At 42.7% G+C, this 11,297-nt stretch overlaps 1 protein-coding gene across 1 annotated transcript in view; it reads left to right on the top strand.

The window, feature by feature from the left end:
* The first annotated feature begins 5,568 nt into the window (after window positions 1–5,568).
* SERPINE3 (serpin family E member 3) overlaps window positions 5,569–11,297 on the top strand; it is a 22,126-nt gene continuing 16,397 nt past the window's right edge. Inside the window, exons 1-2 of the mRNA XM_003203312.4 lie at window positions 5,569–6,110; window positions 6,670–6,964. Of these exons, the coding sequence (XP_003203360.1) occupies window positions 6,709–6,964 (256 nt within the window). The 5' untranslated portion in view covers window positions 5,569–6,110; window positions 6,670–6,708. The remainder of the gene's footprint in view (window positions 6,111–6,669; window positions 6,965–11,297) is intronic.

The following is an 11,297-nucleotide window of genomic DNA, read 5'->3' as shown; positions in this document are numbered from 1 at the left end:
ATGAGAAAATGGCAAATTTATTTCTCCATGTACACTGATAGATTGTTGGCCACTTCTTCCTTTTCTTTTCTTTTCTTTTTTTTTTTTTGCTACTGATACATTTATGTAAGGGACATTTATGTAATAACAGGACTCTAGCTCCTTTTGAGGTCGTCTGTTCTTGTGACTTATTCCCCATTTACAGTCATAAACTTCTCTCTGTGACATCACCTTGGCCACTGGGGCAATGTCTATGATGTCACCAAAAGGGATTATGAGCTAGGTCAGGTGTAAGCTGTAAGAGCAGATCAGCTCCCAAAAAATAAAGGTTTTGTTTTGCCCTGCAAAAGGGAAGCACCCACTGCCCACCCTTCCTCCTCCACCTGTCATGGCTGAGCAGGACCATTACAGTTTTCCTAGGTGGAGCTGGCTGGTATTGAAAGGATCCTTTGCTGCTGCCACAAAAACCCAGTGAGGTTCTGCCAGTGGAGCAGGGCTGGATTGGGCCCTTGATATTTGGGGCACGCACCCACACTGCTGCTCTTCAGTGCTGCTGTGGCCGCATCAGAATGGCAGGAATACGGATGTCTACTTAGGAAAGAGAGGGGGCCAAGAGGGTCTGGAGAAATACGGGTTGTACAAGGTCATCATCTGTGAACAGGATCAGAAGCGTGGGTGAAGAAACAATGAACACCAGGAGCAGGATATGTCTGCTCTAAGTTTGGCAAAGCATCATTCAGCCTGGATACACCTGGATGGTTCAGGCCAGATGATAGGTAAAACCACAGATGATGAACTGGTCGGTGCAGAACCACCCTGAAAATAGTATTTTTCCACTGTGAAGATTTCCATTTGATATCATCTGTCTCTTGCCCACTCAGTCAAATCCCTCTTTCTGGGCTTCTTATGAGAATTCAGCTCTGCAATTGGATAAACATCTTTGTGCTATCATCTTCTGTTTTGTTCCTTGTAATCCCAGCAAGATCAGTAGCAGAAACTGCATTGGCAACATGCTCACATGAAGACCACTTTCAGTGTCATTTCCTTGGCATCATTTATTTGGAATTGTAGGAGACTGTAATAGTCAGTTAGATAAGCATTTGGGGGGGTGGGAGGTATCTGAATTCAAATCAGCTTTTACCACACTTTCTATTCCGTGTCAACTGCAAATATATTTAAGTTGTCAGCTCAGATAGCCAGCTGGAGAAAAATGTGCCACCATGCTGCTCCCCAACTCTGCTTATGGCTCACTGGCTTGCCTTATCTGAGTGTGAATTTCTACCAGCCCCTGGTGCTGGGACTATCTCCCTCCCACATGTGCTCTAAGTATACAGATATCAAAAGGGCAACAGTTCAGGGCAGAGGTGACATTTCACAGACTGGCAAGTAAACTCTCTACATGCTGATGCAGCACCTCTGAGCTCCTGCAGACAGCAAAGGGGTTGATCTCTGATAACAACCATCACGGGTCAGCTGGCCACAGAGGAAGAGTCATAAGACTCTTATATCATCACAACCAGAGGTTGTGGACGATGTCTCTATGTCTAGGTAGGACACCAGTCATGAGTGGTGTCCTCCAGGGGTCCATCTTGGGACTGGTTTTCTTCAGTGTCTTTATCAGTGTCATAGACAGTGGGATCAAGCATATCCTCAGCAAGTTTGTGGATGACATCAAGCTGAGCGGTACAGTTGACACAGTAGAAAGAAGGGATGTCATCCAAAGGGAACTGGACACTCTCAAAAAGTGAGAGCACATCAACTTGATGAGATTCAGCAAGGCCAAATGCAAGGTGTTGCACTCGAGTCAGGGCAATCCCAGATACATGTATGGGCTGTGAGAAGAAGTCATTGAGAGTAGTCCTGCTGAGAAGCACTTGTAGGTCCTGATGGATGAAAAGCTGAACATAAGCCACCAGTGTGCACTTGCAGCCTGGGAAGTCAACAGTATCCTGGGCTGCATGAGAAGAGGGATGGCAGCAGGGAGAGGGGGGGGATTGTCCCCCTCTGCTCTGTTCTCTTGAGGCCCCACCTGAAGTACTGCAACCAGTCTTGGGGCCCCAGTGCAAGAAAAATATGTTAGATCAGGTCGAGAGGAGGGCCACCAGATCAGAGGGCCGGAGCACCTCTTCTATGAAGAAAGGCCGAGGAAGTTGGGCTTGTCAGCCTAGAGAAGTGAAGACTGGAGAGATCTCATTGTGACCTTCCAGAACTTAAAAGGAGCTTATAAACAGGAGAGAAAATGTTTTTTTATATGAGTAAGTAGTGACAGGACAAGGGCGAATTATTTTAGACTAAAACAGGAGAGATACAGGTTAGATGTTAAGAGGAAATTCTTTACTCAGAGAGTGGTGAGGCCCTGGCACAGGGAATCTGTGAGTGCTCCATCCCTGGAGGCACTCAAGGCCAGGTTGGATGGGGCCCTGGGCAGCCTGAGCAGCTTATAGGACCAGTCTTCCAATGCTAGCCCATCAGCCTTCACACCTCACAGGGCACCCATGTTGCCTGTTGGGTTTTTCACAGGGAAGAAAGCTCCAAACCTCAACATTGTGCTATAAAATCACTGCTCTGTTGCTCTACTCACAGCAGTAGTGATACAGGAAAATGAAAACACACTTTGTTCTGCTGAGCTTCTCTGAAAGAGAACCTCTGCAGTGGTCACCCTTTGAAAAGCCAGGTTTTATCTTCAAGCCCCAACAGGGGAGCAGTGCAGGAGGCAGAGGCAGTAGTTGTTTTTATGTGGCTTGTGGATAGCAGTAAACAAATTCATCTGAACTTGCTCAGCTAGGTGTTTTGAGGCTCTGCAGCTAACCACCTCCCCACAGAATAAACTCTGTATTCTGAAAAGATGATGCAGATTATTCTTATCCTGAAATTCAGCACAATCTCCTTCCTAATTGAGCAAATGTGTGTGTATTTTGGTGTGAGAGCTCTCTAGTGCATCAGAGACGTAAGCAGGAGGCAAGCTGGTTTGGATTCAGTTTAATTTCCCAAGGGTTATATATTTTAAAGTGTGCACACACAAAAAAATGGCATTGATTAAAGGCTAAATCTTATTCTCATTTACAAAGGGGGTGAAGTACAGTAATTCTGCTGATACCACGGTTGTGCTGGAGTGAAAGAAAGATTGCTGGAGACTCCCCCGATGCAAGAAAGCAAATGAGGGGGTTCTGAAGAGAAACATCTGCTTCATGCAGCCTGTCTGTAGGCTATATTCTGCCCTGAATTGCTATGAAAGGCAATGCAGCAGGAGCCCAAGTTGACCGGAACCTAAAAGCAGAACTGCTGCCCCTCTCTTCTAAGTAGTCTAGCAACAGCTAGAATCAATTTTGCTAGAGCACAAATATCACACTAGAGAAAACTCCAGTTTTGTAGGAGAGGCAACTGGGGAAGAAGAGTCCAAAGGCATCGCCCTCACCACAGTATATATGTTCCAGATTGCCATCCGTGCCTTGTCTTCTCCAAACAACTCCAGTCTGTGCCTTTCCTCACTGCCCTCAGAGGCAGCCTAAGTGATCTCAATGTCAAGAAGAAACCCTCAAAAGACAGCTTTTTTTTCTCTCTTTCTGTTCCTGAGGAGCGGGACAAATCAATTACTCTCTTAAAAATAAGCTTTTCCATTTTTTCAAAGACAAAATTTATCAATAGTTTCCTCAGGACCTCGTGATTCTTATCCAGATGAAGACTCAGAGAAGGATATTACGTCTAAGCTAGGACATAAATAAGTCAAAATTCCCTAAAAAGTTGTAAAAAATAACCAACCAGAAACCCTTTCTCCACAGTGGCCCAACCCTACCACCTCTGCAGATCCAGGACACCTTATTTTTTGACATGAAATTTCTGTAATTGGCCTGGTTGGTTTACAGCCCCTGAGTTGTGCCCTCTAAACCACCCTCACATAAGCAGCTCGGGGTCTGGCTTCCAGATTTACAAGCACAGTTTTCTAATAAACCCCATGGGGCTCCATTTTCTCCTTGGACACCCAGTTCCAAGATTTTGGTCCCTGTTTGGGAAAGAGAAACTCAAATCTTAGGCTGCTAAATTGAAGGAGTGTAAATTTTTGGATCTATCCTTAATCACGATAAATGTTCATATCATCCCCTTGCTTTCATTAATTATAGTTAAAGAACATTTGTTATTCCCCACACTTCCTTTGAACAACATTGATTTATTTTTAGTTTTCTTAAGTCCTCCTTTCCTTGTTAATAAACATTACTTTTGCTGACCAGGTTCCTCCCTGGATTTCCTTTCCTAAATTAGGTGGAGGGAGGAAAAGTTTGAAACACACACACAATTTCTGAGACCTTCTGTGATAAAACAGAACGTATTTTGCTCTGATTTCCACAGAAACGATGCTGTGTTCCACCATATTTATACTGGGCCCAACTTTCAGTTTTATGTTCCATAAATACTTACCCCAAATCTGAAGAGCAACATTGGCTTAATTTATGCCAGGTGAAAATTTAATATTAATTTTTGATAGCAATGCCTAAAGCCATCAGGGGCTCACTATCCTTTTTCCAAATCTTAATTATTCCACAGGAGAATATCAGGAAGGGCACAGAGGAAATGCCTCATGTTCTGGTGCTTCTGGGAACACCACACCAAGACAACTGTGCAGTTGTAGAATCATAGATTCACTGAATAGCTTGGGTTGGAAGGGACCTCAAGGGTCATCAAGCTCCAACCCCGCTGCTGCATGCAGGGTCACCAACCTGGCACCAGGCTGCCCAGGGTCCCATCCAACCAGTCCTCATCCGTGACCTGAAACACATTAAACAATGATGGTGCCAAGCCCTTCAAGAAGCCATTCAGTGTTCCCAGCTTACTTCCTTTTGAGTACATCTCCAACCCAGTGGCACCATTAGCAACTTTAGTAGGGAGATCCTCTTTCAGCAAAACTCTTAAGTCCAAGTGCACTTTTCAGTATGAATTTCAGTACTGATTTTGATGGCAGAACCTACAGCTATGCCTGTGGTCCTAACAGGAATGTGGTGCAAACCCCTGGATCCTGAGGCAGCCCTCTGTACCAGGACCTATTCTGTGACTATCTAAAAGCAGCAGGAGAGGATCAACATAAGAACAGAAAAGGAGGATCATTGTTGTTGTTCTCATTTGGGCCCTAATTCAATTGAGTCACTGCTCCTCCACTGCTAAAGGTGGAACAGCAGGGCTTAAAAGCTATTTTTTGGTTGCAGTGACCTTTGTCCTTGTGATTTCTTTCTCACATGCAACAGAGCTGTACAGTTTAAGATAACCAGGTATCTGTATAATGCCAAACCATGAAGTTCATTGAGCTGTAGCTTTACAAACTCTTCTAGACCACAACCTCGTGTGGCTGTGAGGAGGCTGTGAGGCTGAACCTGTAGATGATGAGCAGGGTTTGATTCTGTCACATGAAGAAAGCCATGAACCACTGAAACTCTGTTTAAAGTGATCTTTGGAGTGGTCTCCACCACAGCTGTTCTGCTCCTGGTTCATTTCAAAGCAACCCCACCCTCATTTCGTCCCCTTTAAGGCACTGCTTTGTTGTTTCTTTCCTTCTGGAAACTAAAGAGTGAATGAAAATTTTCCTATTTGGGATGGCATTAAAAAAAAGAAAAGAAAAAAAAAGGCAAATAAAGACATTTTAATTGCATGGGATTTCTGAATAAGATTTCAAAATAGGGGGAAAAAGTAGCTACGTGCCTGGTACACAGTGAGCCCTTTCTCTTCCCCTTTGTGGCAGAGGAATCAATGGAATTCATATAAAAGCAGGAGGGGGTGGGAAGAGAGATAGGAGATGCCTTGGTCGGTACCAGTAGGTCACAAGCCTCATGAGGCTGGGGTAGTGCTTGGAAGGCAGTTGCCAGCTCTATCTCTATGTGTACCTTTTTGTTCCTTGCCTTGGATTTGCTGGTCAGTGGCATGCTGCTTTGCCTGGCTCTCTATAGAGCTTGTAGCCTACAGGAATTTGGACAGAGTGGTACAGACATCGCCGACAGAGACTCTGATCACTGACTATCCCTTTAAATGCAGTCTCATGACTTAGTCTTTACTCCACTACCTATTAAAGAAGGAGACAAGGCGTACATAGCTTCAATTCAGACACCCAGAAGGACTCAGAAAGGCAAGACAATTTAACAGAGCTAACTGTGAGTAAATGCAAAGAATTGTGATCTAGGTGATCTCTAGAGCAAAGGGCGCAGAGAAAGATTTGTAGGAAATCCTCAAGTGAAAGAAGTTGCAGTGTTTCCTTAAAGGTATTTGCATACGTTGTTCAAAAGTGAAATTCTGCAAAAAGAAAGAAGCTATTTTGTTGTTTTATCATTTTTCCTTTAAATACAAATCTAAGTGTGTCTTAATATAATGTGAACAAATTCTCTCCTTTGGGAAGTGCTGGAAGTGACTCCTTTCTGCTGGGGATGGAAAGGAGCTGGGGGTGCTGGGCAGTGTGGAGAGCAGAGACGGAGGGGTACCTTCACAGTTCAGGTCACTGTTTTATTAATTGAGGAGCACTGTGTCTCCATGTGCTGCACTGACCAACCATCCTATAAGGGTACAGCATACTAGAAAAGCTTGATTCTTGTTAGCCAACAATAGTCAGTGTGCCCCTACACCTTATCTTTTAATGGCAACCGCTACTGACTAGACGTGGGCAGATGCTTTACCAGTTATCATTAATTGTCTAAGTACCTCTATTATTAATTGCAGGTATGACTATCTGGTGGAGTGCGTTCTCAGCTCACCTTCATGTTGCCCATTGTCTTCCTTGCATTCATCCTTACTTGGTGCTCAACCAAAGGCAACTGCATCTCCTATGATGAGCTGAAGGACCTGAAGATTGAATTTGCAATCAATCTTTATCGCCGTGCCTCTGAAGCAGACAACAGAACCAATTTGGTCATTTCCCCGGCAAGCGTGGCCATTTCTTTGGAGCTGCTGCAGTTTGGAGCTCAAGGAAATACCTTCATGGAGCTGCAGAATGCTCTGGGATACAACGTTCATGGTAATGTACCACATTAAAATAATACTAATTTCCCTATGTTTTGCAGGAAAGCCTTACTAAGGAGATGACAATTGTACATGTCTAATGAATTATTTTTTCTACCTGACTGCAAAAATGTAATTTGGAAGTGTTTTCTCTGGATTTGATAGGCAGGTTTCAGCTGGACAAGGGACACTCAGTAGAAGGTACACACATTATTATTCCTTCTTTTCAAGTACTGCTTACTCTTTCACTGAAGTACAACTGCTCCTAGAGAAGATACTTCCGTGAACAGCAAAACTGATCTTGGTTCCCCAGGGCTTCGTGGTTCCCCCTGTGAGCTGGCCTCTACTGTGTCCTCTGTAAAGGAGATGCCAAGGAGACAACAGTCATTTTGTCTCCTACCCTAATCTCAAATTGAGAAACTGAATTATCTTTAGGACTTATGCTTTTATCCTAGTGTTATTATAACTGGCTGAATAGATGAAAATGTTCATCTTCTAGCAAAAAAATTAGAAGAAAATTTAGCAGAATGTGACTGGCAGGAAATGAGTTGTATGGACAGGTGGATGCCACAATTACATCTTTCCATGAAAGCATGAAAAGCTAAAATAAAAAGCTGTCTGGGAAGAGTTATGGAAAAGGCAGATATCTTACAAGCCGGCATGAATCAGCTGAATTTAAGGATGTTGTTTTCATTTTAATTGTGGATTATCCTACCATCTCACACCACACGTCCAAAACTGTTTGACATTATGGGCACAGTGTTTATAAGAAGTAGATGGCTGTCTCATCTTCAAAATTTACAGCTTATATACAAGATTTATATAAAGAGATAACACTATTATTTCTCAGCATAAAATTTACTTTCGGCATATGAAAACTAAAGATAAAACCAACAGTAATTTCACTGCCCTGTGCTGTAACCTACCTTAGTCATCAATGCCATCTTCCATATCACTGCTGTTCAAAACCAATATAGCAGTACAAACTAATTCTGGCTGATACACTTTCTGTAAATTTGGTAGAGTGATTTTAAACAGCATTAGTTCAGACAGGGATTTTACCTCAGCAATTGCCATGCTTTTTGTTGCATAAAGACTCGATTATTAAGGAGAGAATATTAGGTTAGATAGAATATTGCACATTGAAATTCAGGCACAAATCTCCACACAAGATATAACTAAGAGAAGTATAGATGTTATTAATGACCTGGTGGCTCTTTTGCACTGTCCTTCTTTTTGTATGTCGCAAAATATCATTCTATTAGAGACATTCTATCTCTACTTTAATTTCTCTCTAGTTTATGGCATTAGCCATGTGCATTGAGGCTTTTAGCAATATTAATGTATGAATGTGAGAAAAATGTAGAATGCGATCCATTGTTATTATTCATGATAACATATTTATAGTGGGGGAGAAAGAAATCATGTCTTCCAATGGTTTACATCTAATAAATAAGTACTTAGCCAGATTTCATGTAAGTAAAAGCAAACTGCTCATATATATATACATATATACAGAGGGTGGTGACATACTGGAACAGGTTGCCCAAGGAGGTTGTGGATGCCCCATCCCTGGAGGCATTCAAGGCTAGGCTGGATGTGGCTCTGGGCAGCCTAGTCTGGTGGTTGGTGACCCTGCACATAGCGAGGGGGGTTGAAACTGGATGATCACTGTGGTCCTTTTCAACCCAGGCCATTCTGTGATTCTATGATTCTGTGATATTCTGTTTTTCCACTAGATATTTGCATTCATGTTTTAGTTGGTCCTTCATTCACGATAATGAAGGATGTGGTTAAAATCTTGGCAGACTAAAAACAATGAAAGCATTGATGGTTCATTCACCATTCACAGAGAATCAGCTCTTACATGCACCCGTAATCTTCTTTTAACATTTGGAAGATTGATTCACCTTTATTCTAGAACTAAGAAAAGTGGTGTTTAAAGGAGTGTCTTGAAAAAAAAAAATAGGCAAAATAATACAATTAAAAATGTTTTCTCCTTGCTGTTTTATTTGATCCATGGTAGAGTATTTTAAAGTAATTTTGAACTGCTTTCTGAGTAAGATTCAGGACTTTGGTTAGCTAAGTGCTTTGATATGACTGAAATTCCAGGCTCAGGATACCACACCTCACATTAACATCTGCTTCCAATTTACCATCTTTGATTTCTTTCGTCCTCCAGAGAGCTTGCCAAATGCTCCAGCACTAATGCAAAACACACAAGAAAAGCACTTTACACCTCAAACTGTGTGAGTTTTCTTGACATCTGTTCAAGGAGTTCAATATTTTATCCCTTCAAGAGTAATAGATCTAAGCTTTAATACCAGTCTTCATAGAGGTGATCAGTCTCCCTGCAGGTTATTAGAGGAGCACTTCTAGGCTAGAAAACTCACAGACTAGATTCTTGGGTGGTAGAAATAGGAAGACATGAAGACATTAAACTTTCCCTTTAGCTCAGCAAATATCTGTACTGATGCAGTAGAAGTCTCCTCATGAGGTGAGGGACCTGGCTGGGAGCTGGAGTGTCACAGTGACCTTACCTTTGGCTTGATGCTCAGCCTGGGGCAGGTCAGTAAAAGCAGGATGGATCTAGCCCACCAAAATTCTCACTGGATTACCTGCCCCAAATCACTCATGTCCAAATCTGCCTTATCTCAGTGCTGCCTATGGGAAACTGATGACTTCCTTCAACAGTCTCCCTGGGGTCAAACATAATGTTTCTAACCAGGACCATAACAGTGAGCCCCGCTGTGCCCAGAGTTCCCCAGGTTTTTGGCCAAGGCAGAAGAGCACTGGAGCTGATTGCAGCACTCCGAAGAAGCATGGAGCACAGTACTTATCTCCCTGAAGATGGTGGCCAATAATTTGTACGTAACAGTGAAGACGTGATGACTTTCCACCTAGGGAAATCAGAAAGACCCTGTTGATCCCACAGAGCCAACAGGCAGTGGTGTCTTGCTAAAGGACAGCAGTGCTCTGCTCCTTGAGGCAGGCTTATTTATAGGAAGAACAACCTGAAGGAAGCTTCCTACAGGGAAGTGAAAAAGTCTAAAAGATGTTATTGGGTGGATGTAGGTAAGTCTTCTCCAAGGGCTGTAGGAAAGGGGCTGACCCACGTGCTTGGGAAGTCTGAGGCGATGTGAAAACCAACAACATTGCTCAGACTAGTTGCAAGTGCTGAGCCTCAGGCAGTCACTTTAGCATGAATTGTCTCATCACAAACTAGTAGAGTGAGCAAATTAATGACAAGAAAAACAATTGTTAAATCACTCCTTGGGGAGGTCTGTTAGAAACTTTGTGATTTTAGAAACACACGGTCCTCCTAAGTTTGGAAGACTCACATCCTTGCTGGCCTACAACATAACCTTGTATCCATCACAGCAACCCCCACCATTAGCCCATCGTGAGTTCCCCAGTAACTGGAGACTGGGGCACTGTTCTGCTGTTTTCATTAGTATTTTGGTCAATCCACTAGGGACTACATTACTGAATCTTTGAATATTCGTAGTTTCTACAAGCATTTTTGAAGGCCTGATTAAAATTTAAAAGGATCTTAGCAAATCAGAGAAATGTGTGAAATGAATAGGACATAATTCAGTAAGGATAATTCAAAATTCTGCATTTAGAAGGAGCAATCAACTGTTCAGGTGAAGAAACTATGAGCTAATGAGCAGTTTTTTATAAAAGTATTGGATGGCTCATAAAAATTAAATTTTAAAGAAAAGTATTGAATGAAAAATATATTTGTAATTCAGGAAGAACAGAAATTATTGTCATTTCTATAAGAAGAGTTACTTGTAACAAACATCAAGAAACGCATCAACTCTATTTAGCATTGTCAGGCCTTACATACAATATAGGATCAGTTTGGGGCAGTGTCCTTCAAAACTGAAGGGTTAAGGATAGCAGACAGAGCTGGAGTAGTCAGGGAGATACTATTCCTAGGTTGGATATTCCTATTCCTTAGGCTGGATATTAGGAAACACTTATTTATGGAAAGAGTTGTTAAGCACTGGAATAGGCTCCTCAGGGAGGTGGTTGAGTCACCATCCCTGGATGTGTTTAAAAGCCATTTAGATGTGGTGCTCAGGGATATGATTTAGCAGAGGGTTTTTAGTTAGGGTAGTATGGTTCGGTTCTGGTTGAACTTGATGATCACAGAATCACAGAATCACAGAATTGTAGGGGTTGGAAGGGACCTCTAGAGATCATCGAGACCAACCCCCCTGCCAAAGCAGGTTCCCTACACCAGGTCGCACAGGTAGGCGTCCAGGCGAGACTTGAATATCTCCAGAGAAGGAGACTCCACAACCCCCCTGGGCCAGCCTGTTCCAGTGCTCCGTCACCCT

The sequence above is a fragment of the Meleagris gallopavo genome, chromosome 1 (assembly GCF_000146605.3).
Source record: "Meleagris gallopavo isolate NT-WF06-2002-E0010 breed Aviagen turkey brand Nicholas breeding stock chromosome 1, Turkey_5.1, whole genome shotgun sequence".
In the NCBI taxonomy this organism is placed as follows: Eukaryota; Metazoa; Chordata; class Aves; order Galliformes; family Phasianidae; genus Meleagris; species Meleagris gallopavo.
This window is presented reverse-complemented; position numbering and strand designations above follow the sequence as displayed.